Source organism: Megascapheus bottae, chromosome 4 (genome assembly GCF_031878675.1).
Source record: "Megascapheus bottae isolate mThoBot1 chromosome 4, mThoBot2.hap1, whole genome shotgun sequence".
NCBI lineage: Eukaryota > Metazoa > Chordata > Mammalia > Rodentia > Geomyidae > Megascapheus > Megascapheus bottae.
In genome coordinates, this window is record NC_143512.1 from 81,257,629 (window position 1) to 81,279,740 (window position 22,112).

Below are 22,112 nucleotides of genomic sequence, written 5' to 3' on the forward strand. Positions count from 1 at the left end.
AACACAAATAACGCAATACCCTCATATTGTGTATCTATGTAGTCTCCTTATTAATAGGACTTCAGGGTCAAGGTTTGCAAATAGATTCTATTTGTAGGATACCTAGAAAGTCCAGAAGCTCTCCTGTGCCACCACACTCATCTATCTGGCTTTCTAAAGCCTTCCATGTCGATTATCTGAAACCTCAAAGCACAGAATGAGGAACAAGACTGTCTTACTTCTAAAGAATCATCAACCTGCATTCTGCTATCCTGCTCCCCTAAAATGTCCTCAGGCCACCCACATGCCAACAGTATTTGGAGCTTAAACAGTACTGCATTGAGCATTGGTGCCTTTGTTCTCAGAAAATTGGGAAATCTGTGTTAAGTGGATTTTTTTCTTTTCTTTTTTCTTTTTTTGTACGTTCATGGGAGAAAATGTGGGTGTAGTTTAGAAGCAGCAATGCTGTGGGGCAAGAATGTTCAAACTGAGCGATTCATCTTTGGTCTTCCTCCACAAAAATGTCTGCCTTTCTTCTCCCAGCATTTTTGAGATGTCAGACCCTCAAGATGAAAACATGGTGCTGTGGCCAAATGCTTGACATTCTCACCGCGCACATGGTGGAAAGCCAGGCGGCGCACACTGGACCAGGCTTGGAGGAAAGTAGGGTGAAGGCACTGCTGCCTGAAACAGACTCCAGCAAGTAGCTCACTCGAACCTAACATATGCACATCCCAGAAGGTGACGCCTTGTGTGCAGCCATTCTTGAGGGAGGGACCCCTGTCTTACAGGGTGAAAGGTGTCTGCAGATGGATCTGAGATGGATGGACCACAATTTAGGAATCGGATCTAGGAAGTGGAAGAAGCTCCTTACCATGCAAGGTGGGAACTGTGTAACTGTGTGGTACCCCTGATCCCCACAAGAAAATGTGACTGACTTGTTGGGGTAAATTCCATAAACCAGCAGGCAAATCAAGACCTCTGCTCCTAAACAAACAGGAATCACACCTGGTCCCTTTGCTAAAGAGGTTGTTTCTTTAGGGAATCTTCCCAGGAAAGGATGAGAACATTCAGCTAGCACATTGGAGACCCTCCCTACCTCATCTCCTCCCAGAAATTTAAGCAGCACTGGATTTCAGTCTTAGGCCTCTACCTCCTTCCTTGTGAGAGGAAATACACTTATTTGCATTCACAGCAAACAGCTGCAACAACTCGGGTCCTATATGGCCACTCTTCTTTAACATCTTATTCGTAACTGTTAATATGCATAGACAGCGTGATGAAGAATCCCAAGAGTAAAGCAGCAAGGAAGGCCAGATGAAGCCAGTCTTTGTTCATCTCCTTGGGGAATCAAAGTAAGGAATAATTACTTCATGGAAAAAGATATTTGATTCTGGGCCATGCTCCATGTCTCCCTACTGTGTTCTTCCTCAGGCCCAGAGGTGCAATCCCCTGGGACTGATCACTCTTTTAGTATTGGGGCAGGGTTGTTCACTCCAGAGCTGTCTTCATCGTCTGGCAGAAGACAGTTTTCTTTGTGCTTCTATGATTAAACTCAGAGAAGTGCTTCCTGATTTGTTTCTTCTCGTGGCCTCCACTGAGAACAATTCAGTTCATCACCTAGAAACGGACTTGCCTAGAATGGGGTCAGGACAAGGGTGTTGCACTCCCAACCACTGGAGCCTCAAAGCTGTGCTCTAGGAAGTACTTTCTGTGACTCCATTTCCCATTGCCTTTATTCCTAAAATGGCTTGCTGAAAATATATCCCTATGCAGCTTGAGAGTTCCAGTACTGGCCACAGACATTATCGCAGCAAACTTGAGTCCTTATTTGCAGGTGAGGCACTTCGATGTTTACTCAGATCTCCATGTTTCTCCTGTCTTTGCTCTCATTTCTTCTGACTCTACAAGTCAGATTCCTCAGGGCTTAGAGAAACTTGATGGGCGGCCGTAAAATGTTTTTAAGTCTAAAATAGTCGAGCTAACCTAGAACTACCATGGTATTTTTTAATGCTGTATATTAACCTTTCTCCCTTACAAAATGGCTCCACCTGAATAGATGTGGATTGTGATTTATTTATACCTTTCATTACGAGTGCATATTTTCTGAAGAGAAAGTAGGCACATGGCCACCATTAGAATGTTCCTCATCCTAAAATTAGCTTAGCAGCACTACAGAAATAGACTTGCCTGCTCAACGCACTTCTTATCAGTCTCTGCAGGGCAGATAGGGTGGGTGGGATGAAGCAAGGGGGAGTTTGAGAACAGACCAGTCAGCTCCACATTCTGCGACTGTTTTTTTAATAAAGGATCATATATGGAGAAATAGCTATAAGAAAGAAAAAGGAAAATCGGGGCCACAGGGTCTGTCTTCTACAGTGTAGCTCAAGATTTGTGCTCACAATATGAACTGTCATCCATGAAGATAAATTGAGCTCTTCATGTAATCATAAAAAAGACTAAAACCCAGAACAGACTGTGGTCATTAAAGACAACTTCTCTATTGTTTTACATGAACTAAAATTCAAGTCACTGGTATAAAGTCTGACAGTAGGCTCTAATGATTTTCAAAATCCAGGGACTAAGTAAAATGCTAATGGTCAATTTTGTTGCTTTCATTGGTGGAAAAGTTTCACAAATTTTCTTAGTGCATGGCATTATTCCATCTTTCTCCAAATATTGCAATATGTAACTTAATATTCTGAACAGATTTTTTTTTTGTTGGCAGACGTCTATATCCTTTCCTCTCCTCCTGCTGACCGAATGGATTTAGCTTTTCAAATTGTTTGGAATCCCACAGGCACTTATTTGAAATTTTATTTTTAAATCTTCCTCAAAGCAAAGAGTAATTTCTCATGAACATGTGTGGAAATGTTTGTTACTACAGACCTTTAGAGAATAAAAAAAAAGCCAAATTGTACCCAATAGCATTTGAGTTTTTCTGTTCCTTTCATCTACGTTTCCGAGTAAAAACATATAACAAGAAGGATTAGAATAGGATTAAGATGAACTTTTCTTTAAATAATTATTCTATAATTAAGAGCTTTTCAAGCTTACTACTTATGGACACTGCGCTAAATACCAGTTAATAATTCTCTTTAGTCATCCTCAATCAAGAGCCTTTCACCTGTTAATGTTATTTCCAATTATTGATGTTTATTGTATACAGTAATGAATGAGGAAGAATAAGACAAAGAGACGGGAGAAAACTGATCTATCTAGACCTCATAGATGGGACACGACCCAGCTGAGAGACCCCTGGGACTAAACGCTTAAGACCTTTGCCCATTGTCTTTTTAAGTGAATAGTGAGGAACACTGGGGAAGTTAATGACACGCTTGAATCCTGGAGGAGAGAAGTGATTGACAGAGCCTCTTTGCCTTTTTGGATAACAGTTCACTCGATCATCTAGCTGTCTTCATTAGGTAACATAAAGGCAATCCTGAGATCAAGTAAAGTTGACCAGTACATTTTTAACTTAACGATCAAGACTGTGCATGGCATAGTAAAATTTTGTTTCCCATAGCCTTCTAATTAAAGAACTTAAAATAAAAACATGGCTATGCCACCAAGTAGCATTTTAAGGGCCCATTTGAAATGAAGGTAGCAGGTCTTGGAGTTTCCTCCTCTTGACATTCTTCCCAAATCAATGGTAGTATTTCTGTCTTCCTTCAGAAACATGCCATGTGACAGCTCTTCTCCCAGGGCCCCTTCTCAGTCCCAGCAAGTGTCCTATAGGTCAGAGCTCTGCATTTTGCTTGGTTGTTGGAAGCTGCTTGTTGGCTGTCTTGGGATTAGCTGCAGCCTTGAGAGAGGTTGTAGATTGCTTACCCCAGCCATCTCCTGTCCATCCCCAGGGCCTCAGGGCCTCAGATGCCAGGGCAGAGCTGTCCACAAGATGCCTCAGTTGTGTACTCAGTGTAGCCTGTTCCCTAAACTTGCATAATTATTTCTGAGAGGCCCTTTGACACTGCCATTAGCGAATGTCCGGGATTTATGTCCAGGATATACTGGAGACTGGTTCTAGTGCCTTGGCTCTGAATCTCTTAGACCATACATGAACTGAAGACGGGAGGAGAAGTGACTGATGTCATTTACTTTAACCATTATTCTCTATTAGTCACAAGAAGATATTATAGTGGATTGCCTCGGTTCATGCTGAATCTCCATCTCTTTAAGTGTTTGGATTGTTGTTTGCAGGAATGACACAGAAACTTTTATTATATTTGATCTACTTTCACATAAATTTTACGAGGGATGATAAAAGGCTGTGTAGAGTAAATGTAAAATAGATTGCTTTGGCAGATATACAAAGATTTAATTTCCCCTTTAGAATGGTTGTCAGTTTCCCAGTGTAATAAATAATCCATGTACGGTGTGAACCACAGAAAGGAAAAAGGTAACTGACTATAGTCCAAGAAATAGTTGAAATGACTTCAAAACATACTTCTCTTAGGAGTCAACATGGTTAATAACTGAAGGGTTTTCTCTGTCTTTAATTTCTGTGCAAGAAAAATCATTCTCCAGGTTATTGGCAGACATAAACTTTTCAGGCCAGGGGAGAACTCTCACCCTTGTTAAGCCGTGCCCACTTACTAGGCCAAACAATCACAGAAAGGCGAGAATGACCTTTCTAAATACTGAAGGACGTAAGTGCAGAACACCATCATTCTTGCTGAGCTGCCTCCTCTAGGATTTACAGAGTGCCTCCATATCCATTTCCTGAAGTCTTTCGACAAAGTTTGTGTACCAAGATGGGCAGAGATTAATGACTCTGTTCAAGATGAGTTCTGAAACACAAAGTGATTTTCCCAAACTTCACACTGCTCTCAATCTGAAAGCCAGAAACATCTGAGGACAATTGTGTTATGTCTTTTCACCTCAGAATCCTCATATTCTGAAGTTTCTGATGTTAGATTCATTGTATCTTTCTAAACGCTCAGGTTCGGTTTCTGATCTAATTAGAACATACAATGGAACTCTCAGATCTCCAAGTGCAAAAAATAAATTATTAAACCAAAAATATGACTGTTTAAAGTTATATTACTGTTGGAACAGAGATTTAATCTATTAATAGTTAATAAAATTATTAAATATAGTGTGTCTTGCCAAAAATTCATATTCTGTGGGAGTGTTGAGAGTGTCTTGTGGACAGTGTGTCGGGAAAGTCCACGCTTAGGGTGTAATCTCTAGACATCAGACTTTTCAAGCCCTGTTATCTTTGGTTCCTATTCAAGCGTCTGCCACACAAGGGTCTGAGATGGTTCTTAGTTGTAATCATATATAGCCAGCACCTTGACGTGTTGACAGTCACATGCGATGGAGATTTGAGCCTTTGTGAGCTGCTGTGTCTTCTTATTCCATTTCCTTCCCCTACAAGAGTCATGCAGCAGAAGCCCAAATAAGTAAAACATATGAGCCACCCTTGCTCTCACTTGATCTTCTTTATTCTCAGTCAGGGACACACAGGAAGACAAGCAGCATTTGGTCTTTATTTGCATTTCAGCTTCTTCAGTGATTCAGTGGTAGTAAATCCTCATCACCACTTGTATGTCACTCCTGAAAGAGACCTGAGGCCAGATTTGATTGGATACCTCTTGCCCAGAGTGATGGATGCATTGTTACTGTTTATTTCATCCAGTGGCAGCTGCACATGTACATCCACCATTCTATGAGTCTTCCAAGATTCTACTCCTGTAGACTACTCAGCTCTACCTTCGTGCTTTGTCCTCAGGGACTTTACCTACCCACTGCCCTTTTCTGCTTCCTCCTGCCTTCCATCCTTTTTCCTTGAAGCCCTAGGAAGAACTAGTACTCCCTAAGCTTGAACAGTTGATGGCATTGCTCGTTGCCTCCGTTTCTCTTTCCCATACTCTGCCTCGTGTCTCACATATGTGAGCTGTTGTTTTGCCTCTCTGCCTAAATGGCTTGGAGATTTGCTAACTCTCCCTTTCCACCTTGGCTTCAGTCTTATCATTTATATTTTGTACAATTCTTTGAACATGAGATGGTTTTCCTCTTTTTACTGATGCTAATCCATGTTGGGCAGCTCACGCAAGCATCCTCCTCTTTCCACTCCAGAGGAACTGGCATTATTCCTCCAATCCTGCTTGGATGGCTGCTTGGCACAGCATGCTTGTGGAATCCTCCATCTTTCTAGCACTGTGTCCTTGTACTACATTGTAGTATTGCCCACAAACCTGGTGAGCATTTCACTGAATGGTTTTCTGCAGATACTATACACATTTTAACGCAGGGGACTGGAATCTCTACAGATTAGGGTATCCATGAGAGTCCTGGAACAAATCTACCTCAGATTCTCAGGCCCAGCTATACATACCCTTCACACTGTTTTCCAATTACTCTTCTGTTGTGTGAAGTCGGCTGGGAATTGCTAGGCAGGATTCTGTAGAAACACTGAGCATTGTCACATGATAGATGCTTAATAAATATTAGTTGTGAGTTAAAACCAGACTACTAATGTAACTCAATAATGAGCCTACTGTGTGATGTTTTCTTAGCATAGGGCTAATCAAATGATTATTGCAGGTTAACCCTAAGTTTCTATTTAAATGTTACCTATTGTGTATATGTGAAAAGTAAGCAAAGATGATCCTCAAGAAATGTCCTTAATGCTGCGTCTTATGAGTAGGCACAGGTTTTATTTGCTTTTCTATATTAAGATCCTTTTGCTCTAGAATGTTTGGCCATGCAGAAGCTACTTCATAGTCAATTCTGGGCTTGGGTTTCCTGAGTATGCCAGTTGCTTAGGGGACAAGTAGAGTTCTTTTGGCAGTATTCATGATCTAGAGAATTTAAGTATTTTTTTCCTAGTACCAAAGCCGGAACCCAGGGCTTTGTGCTGTCTCAGTTTGCTAACATACACCTGGTATTCTATGACTTGAACCATGCTTTCAGCCCAGCTTTTTTGTCAGTCAGTGTCTCATGGATGCCCAGGCTGGTATTTTGGATTTCAGAACATTGGAATAGCTAGGATTACAAGCTTGAGTTTTTTTTTATTAAAGAATTTATTAAGATTTTTTTATTTTTATATCATATTTCAAGTGACGTGTTTAACAAAAAAGTATTCAAGAGGGGAATCTCTATATACAATCACTGGCACTTAGATTTTAGAACATAACCAAAATTAGGATGAGGGTTTGTATGTCATAGATACCTATGTAGTAAAACATTATGTCTATAGAGTCATAAGTTTTTATGACTATGTAGTGTGCTTATATTTCCAATACTATGTCCTTAGCATTGGGTATGCAACCTTTGAGTCCTCCGCGTGTACCGTTTGGATCTAATAGCCACATATTAAGGATACCATCAAACTTGAGTTTTTGAAAAGCAAAAATTATCTGGCTAGAGATTTTGAGATTTTTGTACCACATTCAATTGAGTTTAGGTAATTAAGCATAAGTATTTGTAAATTCTTTTGGATTGTATATTAATATGAATTTAAACCTAATCATATAAAAATTTCAGAACGCCACCAAAAGTAGACCAATTAAAATAGTTATGACGGATAGATGAAGTCTTCCAATAAGCGAGGAAAATGATAGGAAAATAGCAAAGATAATATTCCAAACAGGAAATCATTTCTACCCCAAAATGCAACTAAATATTCTCAAATTTCTATTTAATTATAGGTATAGGTAACTTCATTTTTGAGAGCTATAATTGTCCTGAATATAATAAAGAGATCCAACTGTCGTAATTCATTAAATCACTTGCATTGAGTGAGAGTGTATGGAGAGGTATACGGCAGAAAGTTCTTATTTGGAGAAACTGGAGACTAAAATAGCTATGCTTAATTATTCAGCTTAATCAGATCTGTGGGATGTAGGGAACAGGATGGATGAATGTTTGTGTTACTTATTTCAGAGCTATTAGAACTCTTTTAAGATAAGCTTTTCCCTAAATAGGCACATACGTTGTTGTAGCATCCTCTGGCCCTATGTGGTGCTAGAGAAGGGGTGTTCAACACTGTTGGTGGGTTACCAATGCTGAGACCCTTGAGGACAGCTCCAATAGCCACTGCTGTGTAAGGACAGTTTGAAGAGATTGTGGGATTATTGGGGAAAGAGTCATGGTTTGGGAGAGCTGGTGAGAAGCCAGAAGGCCAAGCCCACACTCGTAGAAGAGCCCAGTTCTGTACCAGGCCCCATCCCTTCCCATCCTCCTCTCTTCAGTGGCACACGTTCTCTGCCAGGGTATCCCTGCTCTGTGCTAGGAGAAAGGGGTTGGCGCCCATATTCCACTGTCCTTCTAGAAGTGAGATGGGCTCTCAGATCAAAATGTCCTGCCCCCACTGCCTTTCAACCACCGTCAGATACACCAACTCTGTGGTCCTCCTGGGTGCTTATGGGAGTACATGGTGGCGTCAAAGGAGAGCATTTGTTTTTTTCCCTGAAGAAACACATAAAACCGGCCAGATTTTTGCCCAAATGTGTTATGTCCCAGGTGAGACATACAACCTCTCTCTCTGTGTCTGTCTATCTCACTTTCATGCTTTCTTTTCTACATGAATATAGTATTAATGCGAATGTCTTAGGTTCCTGAGAGGCTAGAGTGAGACAATGGGCGGAAGATGCTTGTATAATTCTCTGTAGGAATGACTTGCTCTCTTCTGGGGATATAAATACTCCTGTAGATGACCTTCCCGTGTATCCTACCACCCTTTTGTGTGTACAGTGTTATGGGGGCACATTCATGCCTGGCTTCCATTGTTGGATTGTATCACCATTTACCAGTCACACAGGCAGCACCGTATCAGCTGGCAGAATGGACTTCCCAGTCCTTTACACTAGTGGTGATGAAATGCACCGTGCTGTGAGAAGGCTGGCTGGGGTGAACCATGTTCACAGTCAGAACTTGTGAACTCGGTGCCATCCTAAAGTGATCTCTAACACTGGCTGTTCTTCTGAAGAATTATAACTGGGACTTAGTCTACCCAGAATTCTCACAAAAACTCTGGGGAGGACTGATTAGGAAAAAAAATGTTCTTCCTTATTGACACTTTTTCCTCAAGGCTATTACTGTGCCACTTGAGCCACAGCGTGACTTCTGGCTTTTTTCTGAGTATGTGGTATAGAGGAATCAAATCCAGGGCTTTGTGTATGCCAAGCAAGCCCTCTACCACCAGGCTACGTTTCTGGCCCCACCACACGATCTTCTTAAGAATTCACCTACATAAATACAAAATTGAAAAGAGATCTAAGATTCATAATAATAAGGAAAGATATCTGCTGTTCTATGTTTCTTACTTTCCCACTTGTAAATTTGAACTTGTTTAGCTGTGCTTGGTATGCTGGAGGTCAAGAGTTAGAAGTTTCCCCTCATTTTTCATTCCTGTTTGTGTCATTTCTTTGATATCATCTCATTTGTTTGAGTCAGGACATGGAATTCCAGGCAAATAAATCATAATGATATGACTTTGAAAAAGAAGTTCTTGTACTGAGCTGCTTTGAATGCCTATGATATGAGAGGTACCTTTCATGTGATTAATAGAGTTTTGCCGGCTAAGTTGTTTTTCCTTTGTTTTGAAAGCAAAATTTACTGCCAATGAACGAAGCTGTGTTTGATTCAGGTATGTGATGATCCAAACATTGCATGGACTGGGTATTTCTTCTGTCAGTGATTTGGCTTTTTTGGGAGTAGATTGACTGTTAGGCTATTCCTCTCAGTATTACAAGTTGGTTTTATTTTTCTAAGGCACGACTATTTACGGGTGTAGAAAAAAGGTAGCGAAATACTATGTATAGCAAGCGGGTCGAAACCTAACCACAAATAGGGATGTCAGTGACCTCACTTCTCCCCTTTATTTTACCTTTTCAACAGACAGTTTTCTACCTGCTTTGAGGTAGCTGGCTATCCATCACTTCCCGGGCCTTCTGAAGCCTTATCTATTTTATATTCAGGGCCTGCCTGCTCTGTGCCCGCAGTGGCCTTCTACACGTTTCGGCTTCTCTTCAGGCCTACCCCACTGTACCTTCCAGGTTATCTCGTATCCTGGAGACACCTATCTCAGTCACTCATCTCACTGTGTCAAGTCCTTGCTTAACGCTTGCCTGCTTCAGCTATACATAGAAATAAACCTGACAAGCTTGGCCCGTTTAGGGTGCATCCTGGGGTGGCAACCTGAAGTCTGTCCTTTTATCCCCTCAGTAGATGCTTTCCCCAGCACTTTCACTGGCCTATCGCTTTGTTTCATTTGGACCCACACTGCTATTTGCTTATTCGCCAGTCAGAGCCTTAGACATCCACTGAAGTCTCAGTTGCGATACGAAACTTTTCTTCATCCATTTCTCTACCTCTACCGCCACAATAGAAGTGTGTAGTCAGTCCCCCGGCTTATAACACACCTTCTCCCTGGAGATTCTTGTTACTAGTGACTGAGTCTTTTGTGTTCCTGGTGTAGGGAAGGAGAGAGAGTTTTTTCTACTACTCCGAGTTCTTGGTTGAGAATCCTGTAATAAAAGACAGATGATAAAGGAAACACAAACAGAAGTGTACTCCTCTGTCTATCTCATATATGTATAGGAGTTACCCAGAGATGACTAAACTCAAAGGATGCCATAAAATTCAGTCTTCCATACCATCTCCGGCTAAGTCAATGCCATCGTCAGCTAAATTCAAGAAAATGTTAAAGTGTGAGGGAGGCAAGATAGGAAAGTGACCAAGAAAAACAGATTAACAAAGTAAGGGTTGTTACATAGATTGAAGTCAAGCTTCTTCATCAATAAGATGGTCTTTCTCTAAAAAACTCTATTTGATAAAGATGCATTTCTGAGATTCATGAGAGAGAGAGAGAGAGAGAGAGAGAGAGAGAGAGAGAGAGAGAGAGAGAGAGGAGGGAGGAGAGAGAGAGAGAGAGAGAGAGAGAGAGAGAGAGAGAGAGAGAGAGAGAGAGAGCGCTTATACATTTCCTTCCTTTACAAATTCTCTTTCAGAAGAACAAATCTGGCTTGTTTTTTAGAGTGCCTGCTATATTGCCAGTTCTTAATATAAAACACTTAGCTCAAAACCACTTATACGAAAGAAGTATATTTTATGGTTCCATATTGTTTTCTCCTGTAGAGGTGGGGCCACTCTAAAGTCTGGTGGACATCAGGTGAAAAAATGTACCATATATATTGAATATTTATTTATTTGTTTATTTCAAATAGGAAAGGGAAGAAGGGGAAAACAAGATGAGGGGAGGGGGCAGTAGAGGGACATGGGGACAAAAACATCAGAACGGGTATCAGTGTGTGTGAAGTAATGCTTCTTCTATCTGGTAAATATAACTGTAACCCCTCTATTAATTACTATTTTTAAAAAAGAAAAAGAAAACAAAAAATACACAATTTACATGGGAAAAAATAAATATTTTAAAGGAATGGGTTTTGATTGAACATTTTATTCTAGTCATCCCTGTATCTTAATGGAAATATAGTTTTAACAATAGCTTTTGAAATTCATATTTTTGATGTTTCAAATCTAGTAATTTAGTAAAATACTCAATACAGTATAAATGTGAAAAAATGTACCATAAGGTCACTAGAATATGAGTGTTTCTACATGCATAATCCATGTGTATATCTATCTGGGTGAACTTCTTGGAACTACTGTGGGAAAATGCCCCATAGTGGTGGCTAAGACAACAGAAATTGATTTCTTCCCAAGATTCTAAAATAATTCTTGTGGGACTAATATCAAAGAGCCTGCCTCCTCCACAGATTCTAGAGAAGTGTCTGTGCTTTATATTTTCTAAAATCCACTAGGGTGACTTCTAGCTTCTCTAGACTTGCATCTGGATCACTCCTCTCTGCCTCAGTGGTCACATTATACCTCAGCTATGTCACAACTCCTCTGATAACATCACAAGGAAAATGCATCATAGATTTACATAACAGTCTGCAGATCTTGAATGGAGAAACCGCTCTCTCAAAGTTCTTAATCTAGTCTGCAGAATCTTCTCTTCTCCAATTATTCATTGAATCCAGAGTTTGTAACTTTGAGGGAAGGCCTTGCCCTCCGGGTCATGCAAATTTGAGATTATAGACTCCACCCAAAGCCACAAAACTGTTTTAATGGTTGTGGGCAATTAATGTACTTCAAAATCAAATTCCTCCACAGGAAATTGGGTGAATATGCATAATGGTCAATTATGCAACAACAGAACTAATGAAAATAGATAGAATTGAAGAATGAGTAATGCTTATTTTGGTTTAATGTAAAATTATAGCCTGAAGTTCACATTTTCAATCACAATTTGTTAAACATTACACACATCTAAAAGTCACAACACTCTTCCTCTCACCCTTCAAACAGTTTGGGCCTTTTCAAATTTTTTATTGCTTAAGAGCTTTTTTCTTACAAGTATTTTTGTAATTGTAATAGCAATATTTTAACATTCTCTCCGGTATTAAAGAAACACATTTCCCTGTAGCAGAAAAAGGTCTGGAAAAATACATGTCATATATCACAATTACTATTTAATGATGAATTATTTGAGGTAATAAATTTAAGTAAGTACTCAAAACATTATGGAATAGCTAAATATTAACTGTAGATGAACATATCAATAATGTTCATTAAATTCTCACTTGATACTTTGATACTATCATAAAACCAGGCTTTTCATGAACAGAAATACATCAGCTAGTTATTTATTCATTTTTAACCATAAGAACAAAATATGGCTGCCTAAAGGTGAATAAGAAAACATATTCCATTGTTCATTTTTCTTAGCAGAAGACAAAACTTTGTAGAAATGATGCTGAATAAGGACCATAAAATAATTTTCTAAATATCCTGACATTTGCAAACAAATCAATATGTTTTCCAGCTGAAAATACAGTCTGACATTGCAGTTGTGTAATGCATCACAAGAAGCAAAGATACATAACTTGAGTAATGAGTAAGTCCTTAGTGGTTCTGTGAGTATAAAATAATTCCCTCATAAACATCCATAATTTGGATTTTATTAGCAATCTAGAAAATTAGGATAGAACACTATAACTTGGATTTGTCAAGAAATGTTAATCAGGTATGATATTGTTTTTTTTTCATGAAGTTATTGTCAGAAGAATCAAAAAATAGAAAAGGTTCAAAGAGGAACTGAGAACAAAACCCATGCATTTACATCTATATTGGCTATTAAACTGAGAGGTCACCTAGAATGTCTTCAGTTTTATTTAGCCAACATATGCAATAATAATAAGACCCTAGCCAATGGCCCTGATATGAGTGACTTTGCATTGCAGAGAAATCTAACCCAGAGAATCACTAGGGGGATATTCCTCCTGAAAACAAAAAAAATATTTTTATTAACATTAATAAAAAAGTTAGAAGCCAAACAAAGGCTTGCAGAGTTTCTACATCTTCATTTTTATTCATGTGGTGTTTGCAAACATCTCGTTCTCTATCTGTTTCATGTTGCCTCAAAATAAAACCCTTGGTCCTTCATATTATTTTTGATATTCAGTCTCTTTTGAGCCTTTTAACTGTATCCCCCGATGAGATGTCATCTTATGGCTTGGAAGTTCATTCTTATAGTAGGGCCAGGCTGGTTTATCTCAGCTTTCCCTACAGTGCTAGACTACAGTTGCCTGTAGTCAACAGGTCTGTGCCAGAATATGTTAGTAAAAGCCATACCATAAGAGTGTCCTGGGCAGGATGTGGCTATGCAAGCTCTCATCTTGCCACATTGTATCCTCTCCTTATACATCATACCAGTAATTTTGCTTCTTATTATTTCTGTGTGTGTGTGTGTGTGTGTGTGTGTGTGTGTGTGCTCACACATGTGCAAGTACATGCCAGTTCTGAGACTTGAATTCAGGGCCCGGGCACTGTCCCTGAGCTTCTTATACTCAATGCTAACACTCTACCCCTTGTACCACAGCTCCCCTTACAGCTTTTTTGGTAGTTCAGTGAAAAGGTTTTCAAACAATTTTGTATCTGAGATAACTTTAAACCATTATCCTCAGATCTCAGCCCTTGAGTTAAGTCAGATTACAAGCATGAGCCCTAGGCACCCATTTTTTCTTGTTCTTTTATAAGTAACCTTCTGTAAGCTCTCATGTCACTATTTCATAAAATGATCAAATTGTTTTTGCAAGCCCATCTCTGTTATTCTTTATAAGTATCCATAATCAACTCCTTTTCCGTATCTTTTTGGATATGCCAGACAGATGTTATTTCAGAAAAATTATCATTTATGAGATAGCTATTTACTTTCCTGCAAACACTAAATTACAGATATTGTGATTTTAATGACATCATCTGTGGAACCTAGGGACATGATTAAATATCATGAAAGAGCAAGGGATGGAGGGGCTGGAGGGGTTGCTCAGGTTAACTGCTCATGAGTGAAACTATCACATGTGGAGTTTGAGTGCAATATCTCACACTGGGGGGGGAGAGGGAGAGAGAGAGAGCGAGAGAGAGAGAAAGAGAGAGAGAGAGAGAGAGAGAGAGAGAGAGAGAGAGAGAGAGAGAGAGAGAGAGAGAGAGAATATAGCCTTAGAAATGTGAAGTTTTCCAATGAATTTCATTTGGGAAATATTAAATTAGATAAAATAGGCCTGAGGAACTCGACTCACTCTGATGTCAATACTTTTATCCCATGCTTGATTGATTTTGAATTGGGTTACATACTAATACTTTTAGGAAATTAATGTATAAAAATAGTCATTCCTTTAGTAATTGGATTTTTCGCTGAATTTAGTCTTACAAATTGGATTATTTGCCGTTCTTCAAGGCTTTCCTACTTGGAGCCATGAAAATAATTCCTTTGAATCTGGGGAGCCAGAATATTTCTTGGAAATGACAGTCAGGAGCAGCTACTGTTTCTAGCTTTACCTTCAAGCATGACTTTGCCTAGTAGCAATGTTTTGAAGTGCGATAGTTGTTTGACACCTCAGGGCTGGAAGAGGCTGGCCTTCCTACTGGGTGGTAAGATCCCATCTCTCTGGGGAGCATTCTGGTTAGATGTCCAAGTGGGCAGGAGAGGGGTGGGGGGGGGAGGCTCCGCAGCCCAGCCCTGTTGGCCCATTCTGTATGGGAGGGGCCCTGGAAGGTCACCTTGAAACCACTTACCACCTTCCTGGCCAAATGTGTTCATCTGACACACGAGTGCCCCCAGAAGCCCAGCCATGCACCCCAGCAATTTGTTTTCTGTGGGGTCAGAAAGGTAATTCAACGTTTTGAGGCTGTTGTTGCTTGACTGTTTTCCGTGCTAGGGAAACAAAACCAGGGACTCCTAGCTACACCTAGACCCCCGATGAGGTTTTCCATTCATGGCTATATACATTTGAGTTAAGGTGTGTATGAGGTAGAATTAGATAGTTGGGCTTCTGAGGGAAGAGCATTCCAGAAGTGGAATGAGTGAGTCCACTGACCCTAAGGCCAGGCCAGGTGGACCAATGTCTGTCTCCATTGTTCTATGACCACCCCACAGAACCCAAAGAGTGGATTAATGCCACTGTGAAACCTGGTAGAACATTTCCTATGGCTTTGCTTTTATTCTAGGGGACTGAGGGAACCCTTGGTGGCCTAGAAATTAAGTGAAGGGACCTTAACAACCATTAATGAAAGTAGAAGCTGTTGTAACCAAGACAGTCTGAGCTTTTCTGCATTGTTGAATGTGTACTCTCACTAAACGAACTCAGATTCTTAGATCACGCTCTGGACACACAGTGGTTGATGGTAGAGTTTCACTGGATAAATCATATGTTCTTTAAAATCAATACTTGGCCTGTAAGTGGGTCCAGAGGTTTTAAAAATGAACACATTCCATGACAAGGAAATCAATGGCATTTATGATTAATATTTACTGAATGGCAACAGATTTGAACTTAGAGTTGCTCACTTTTTCCCCTTTGGGTATATACTATGATGAATTATTTGAGAAAGAAAGAAAGAAAGAAAGAAAGAAAGAAAGAAAGAAAGAAAGAAAGAAAGAAAGAAAGAAAGAAAGAAAGAAAAGAGGGGGGAGGAGAAGTGAAGGGAAGGGAAAGGAAGGGAAGGGGAGGGAAGGGAAGGGACTGGAAGCATAGGGAAGAAAAACAAAAGGTACTTTAAGTTCAGTAATAAGAGAACAGGCATATATCTGAGTCAGAAAGTCTTAATCCTGATCTGATACTTGATATCTTAGGCCTTTGGAAAATTATTTAGCTTATGCCTTTATCTAAAAAATCTTATAATAGTGAATACATAAAATTAGAGATACTAAATGAGGTAAATGTATTAAAAACATTTAGCACCAAATCAGGCACACAACAAGTTAATAAGTTAATAGCACTAGTTTGCATTAGACTTGAAAACTAATTTATTATAGATTTATGACTATAATATGTACGTTGTTCTCAGTGAAAACTACTTTTGGGTTTCCATGTTTATACTGGGCTCAGTTATGCCATCTTTAATTAAAAGCTAACCAGAGCAGGGCTCGGTGGCTCACACCTGTAATCCTAGCTTCTCAAGAGGTTAAGATGCGAGGATCACCATTCAAAGCTAGCCCAGGCACTAAAGAATGTGAGACTCTTGTCTCCAATTAACCTCTAGAAAACAGGAAGTGGGACTATGGCTCAACGGTTAGGGCAGTAGCCTTGAGCTGAAGAGCTAAGGGATAGCAACCAGTCCCAGAGTTCAAAGAAACATCAGTTTTAATATAGACATTTTACAATTATAAAACAGGAATTTTGTAGGCATTTCTAAGGGCAAGATGCATCCTGTAATTTAGGGTTGATTTCAGTAGAAAAAGACATCATCATATCTTTGGATTTATAAGTTGTCAGTGGAAAATAATTGGACTTGTCTCTATTTGACATGAACCAAAATGCAACTTTCCTGTAATTAAACATGAAAAAAAACAAACAAACAAGCAGCTACATTGAGCATCCATGAAGAAGTGGAAATAGTGTATGAGCCTTCCGAAGTAACTAATATATTTTCCTACTCTGTGATCTATAACACACACACAATAAGTTTCAAGTGTCACTTGTTTAAAGACTGACATCGGTGGCCATTACAAGTAATTAGTGAAGATGTCCATACCCAAGGCTAACTAGGTTGTCATTTTATTCACATTATATTCAATGCATAGTTGCTCCCGCTTCCAGTTTGTTTGCATTTTCCTGGACTTGTACAAAGATGTCATCTCACAGTCCCTGACAATTTGTTTGTAATCAACAGGACAATGTAACAATCTCCAGTGTGCCCCAGAAATACATGACAGAAGAATCTGAACGCAAACATATGAAGGCAAAAAAAAGCCCTCAGGTGGCGGTTAATATTTGGTGCTGTGTAATTAAGCTAGTTTTCTGATGTTATCTTTTGCCAGTATCTAATTAGTAGAGCCATCTGCTGATAGAGCACTGGCCCATCTGCCCAGGGTATTCTTCTGTTCACTTTTATGAAAAGTTTGTGCCATTGATTAGTCCCTGTCAGATGGACTTCTCTTGCTGTGGAATAGGACAACATCTGATTTTCTCCTGGGATCACAGCTCCATTTATCAGAATGGAAGCAGGGCTGGGTACCCAGTGAGAACTGAGGGTTGTTTCATGAAAGCATTTCTGCCACCTGAAATGGTGTTTTCTATAGGCTACTCTGCTTCTTTGTAGGTGTGACTGTAGTCCTCTCAATGCTTGAAAGCTATGACTCCATAAATCCAAGTGTATCATTGGATCCTGGGTGATCTGGTCTATGGTAAATATAACCGGAAAACGAGTGCTGTTGTACAATCAAATTTCACATGATGCCACATTGACTGATGCCTGATGCAGCTAACTTACATTTATTATGGAGTGACATCTGATATGTACCAGTGTCTGCTATATGTGCCTGTTTGTCTTCAGCCAGTCTTTATCCAGCAGAGCATATTGTACTTAGTAGGTAATTAATGTTTGTTTATGAAATGAAAAAGATAATGGGTGCCAAGGAATAATGCACAGTTTCTTTCTTTTATGTGAGAGTACAGACATTATTGCAGTCTTCAGAGAAAAAGAAAATAAGCAGAAACAGAAATCTCTTTTAAAATGTAGGTGTCTCATTGCTTCCTTGCTTATCCAAGTTACACTAAAATTGCTCCTGTATGTCTATTGTGGCTGAAAAGAATAAGAACTCTAAATGTCAAATCAAACAGAGAATTAGTATTACTTTTATCTTCTGTGATATTATGTAGTAGTAAAAACAAAAAAAATTATAGATAATAAAACAGAAGTATCAGGAAAATGAGACTGAGTTGACATTTGTTTTGACAACCATAAAGGTAGAGCTCGATCAGTAGCAAGTGTGTTTGACTATAACGAATGTGAAGACATGTATAATGATGGCTTCTGAAATCAATAGAGAGTTTTGTTCCAGAATAATGTTATATGTAGTAACAGACTTCACTAAGACTAGAAAGAGGTTTAACTGAAAGGTCTTTCATTGATTAGAATCGATGTCCTACAATAAAAGAAGTTGGAAGCAAATTAAAATAAAATAAGAATCTAAACCCAAACAAAAGGGTGGATTCCTTTGAGAAAAAAGAGATTCCAGAAGAAAGTTGTTTGGATATGTACATTTGTCTCCCATAGGACCATTTCTCCTCATTTTTGCCAAGTAATCTAGTAGACAAAGTCTAGTTCACTGAGCGAAAGAAAAGCAGGATGTGATGAATCTAAAACTCAATTCTAATTCAATTTCTGCCTTCCGTTTATAGTTCAGCAGTGTCTAATAATGTGTCACCACTTGATAAGTATGATTCCATTCTTAATATAAAGATCTTTTTTCTCTTGTCTTCTATTAGTGTAGAAAGTGACCCCATAGAAAACTATACAATCATAGTCTTTAATTACTACTGGATTTGAATATCATTGGCACACTGGTGATACTATAGTGAGAATGCTTCTGGTAAGGAACTTCTCTACTTTTAATAATTGTCTCAAGAAAAATCTATAAGATTTGTTCTATTTTCCACTGGTTTAATAAACCTGTGTGAACATTTGCTATGTTTTGGTATGCCAAAAAAGTAATGAAATATTTATGAAAACTCTCACATTTCTTTTTCTATTACTTTTCTCTTCCAGTCCCTGGTCAATATTTGTCTTGAAAATGCAAAGGCCACTTGAGTACTAGGCAGATTTATAAAGCTGTTTGTTTACTTTGAAGGACCAGGAGCTAAACAATTTTGATAGCATTTAATAAATATTCTTCTCCCTTAATCCTGGGACAAACCCTGCTCCTCAGAGCTGTTATGTTTACAGAAGAGACTATTAATATTTAACTTGGTGGTTGTTTGGGGTTGGTTTGTGTTGTTGGGCCTGGGGCTTGAACTCAGGGCCTAGGTGATGGCCCTGAACTTTTGTGCTCAGGGCTAGCATTCTACCACTTTGAGCCATAGCCGGTCTCCATGTCTGCTCAAGGGAAAACACTTAGATGGTTGTTTTGTATAAAATACAGAATGTCCATCACTCTGATTACATTTTAGGGGTTACGTCTCCCCAGTAAGATAAGGGTGTTTGTAATGTAGCATGGTATGACTTAATCCCAGCTATACAATTTTCTTTGAAATAGTTGATAGAAGATTTTTGTTAGGCCTGGTTTTACTGTTCTTCCAAGTGTGAAGGAATTTGAGCATATTCTTATCATTGCAAAACAGTAGTTTCTATTGCCATTTTAATGGATTTTATTTTGACATTTCTGCATGCCTACAATGTCTGTAATACATATCCCCTCATCACCGACCTCTCGGCTCCTCCTCTGACAGTCCCATTTTAGGTTGTGTTTTAGGTTATGTTTTTAGCTCTAGATTCTGACTATGGCATGAACCATGATGTTTGTCTTTCTACGTCTGGCTTCTGTTGGCTAACATGATTTCTATTTCCATCCATTTTCCTGCAAATCATATAATTTTATTTATTTATGGGTGTGTGTGTGTGTGTGTGTGTGTGTGTGTGTGTGTTAACATACTGAATCTCTCACTCCTTTTTTCTATTGATGGGAGCCTAGCTGGGTTGTTGTGGTTGTCTATGTCTCTATTGTATGCTGACCAACATTTCATTAAGTATGTATCCAGGTGTGGCACAGCCAGATTTCTTTTTGGTAATTTGCGGAGACTCCATACTGATTTCCATAGCTGCAGCATTTATCTGTGTTCCTACTAATTGATGCCCTTCTCTAGTTCCTTAGAAATTCCATTGACTGGAAGATAGAAAATAATTGTAGTAGCAGTTGAAGAAAGGAGGCTATTTTATTGTACAAAAATTCACACAGCCTACAATATCAAAATGAATACCAAGAAGTCATAACTTGGTTTTTGGTACTGGAGGGCAGGGGTACACAGATTAAAGGAGGGAAGGGTGAGCAAATGCAGTTATTATATCCATTATACACTAAGTGAAAAACGAACTATGAAACTTATGGTCTGGGATGGGAGAGGGGAAATGAGGAAGGACAAAGGAAGGGGTGGCATTGACCAAGAAAAACAACAACAACAGAAATCATGTATCTAAATATTTAGGGGTAAGAACAGGAAATTTCTGGCTTCAGGGAAAATTGCTTTCTTTGCTGAACTATGTGCTTGTTTTTTTGCTGTCCTGTATATATGCATCTTACTTATTAAAATATGCAAATTCATCCTCACAATAAACATTGTAAATGTAAGTGAACACTAAGATCATTTTTTTGTGTGTGTGGCTCTAGTTTTCCAAAAGTGATTCCAGTGAAGTCAACACGATGTCTTGTCTTCTGTCTCTCTGATAACAACCAGACTTAACCACCTTATTACTCCTATTCAGAGTCAAGTAATTAGGTGCTGAGTACTCTAAGTACCTCAGCTTTAGAGCCAAATGCGAGCTGATGATTGGACTTCATATACCCAGTGTGAATCTTGTCTTGACTTTCAAGGATTAGTTTCTAGTGTGTGCCCATCTGAGGTGACTTGGTTCCCAGGGCCTTGTCTGTTTCTCTCCCTTTTACCTAATTAAAACTCTAATAGTTGCTCTCTTTGATGTTTCCCACAGGCTGTGGAGTGGGAGTGTGATGAAGCTACCAAAAAGGCCTGTTACAGCAAGGGCAAATCAAAGGTAAGCTATCCCTAGCCCTTGCTGGAGAACCACATGGAAAGTATTTTGATGCCTGGCTATAGGATGTCCTAAAGTAAACACCAACAAACAGATAGAAAAGCATACATGAAAAATAACTAGAACAACCAGCTCTCATTTCCATTATATATATACATATAACTATACACAGACACACACACACACACATCCAAATCTAATTTATAGTTTCAGTCATTAAACTTGGATATAGAATTACCTGACTTTATATTGCATGAAACAATGAGCACATGAATTTTTAAAACAATTTTTTTATTTTCCTTCTGTCATACATTTTGTTCAGAAAGTATGTATGTGATACATATTGTCCAGATACATACATTGTTCATACATATATTATTCAGATATGATACATTTTGTTCCGAATGTATGTATACGATACATATTTTTCTGTGGTAAAAAGGATCAAGTCAGGGCCTTGTACATGTCAGTTAAATGTCCTACCACGAGTCACATCTCCAACTCAGTAAGAATACTATGTAAAAAAATCATTTAAATCACATTTCAAAATTCATCCTAGCATTCCTTGAAATGAACCGTCTCTTGTTAAATGTATATCCCCTGCCTCCTGTAGAAAACACCCTGTTGTGCTGATCCTGCAAATGTATTCTGGAGCAAATGTGTGCTTTCTAGGCCTACATAACTAGCAGGATCTGTAAGAGGCATGATTCTTTAAAACTTTGCCCTGATTCTTTTGTAAGAGAGACCCTGAGCTGGTGTACACACTCACTGCATCTCCTTCTGTGGGTGATCTTCCTTTTCTGATGGTGCCTTGAGGATCCTACAGGATCAATGTGGTACAGTGGGGAGCTTGCTGTGTCAAGATGACCCTGGAGCCAACAGTCAATATAACCACTGCTCCTGATGCCATGTGTTTGTAAGAGTGTGGGGCAACCAGTTATTAGTGGTGTCTGCATGTAATCGTAGTGACTTCAGAGAATAAGAGGATCCGGGTTCAGGGTCAACCTAGGAAGAAAAGCTCTTCAGACCCTTGAGTCCATAACTGGATGCAATGCTATCTGCCGTCATCTCAA

The 22,112-nt window shown here is 39.1% G+C and overlaps 1 protein-coding gene across 4 annotated transcripts in view; it reads left to right on the forward strand.

Moving 5' to 3' along the window:
* The window catches only part of Sema5a (semaphorin 5A), a 377,405-nt gene that overhangs the window by 230,105 nt on the left and 125,188 nt on the right, over window positions 1-22,112 (forward strand). For all 4 annotated transcript variants that reach the window (XM_090332136.1, XM_090332139.1, XM_090332137.1 and 1 more), the window contains one exon: window positions 20,980-21,042. In XM_090332136.1, coding sequence (XP_090188262.1) covers window positions 20,980-21,042 — 63 coding nt within the window. The remainder of the gene's footprint in view (window positions 1-20,979; window positions 21,043-22,112) is intronic.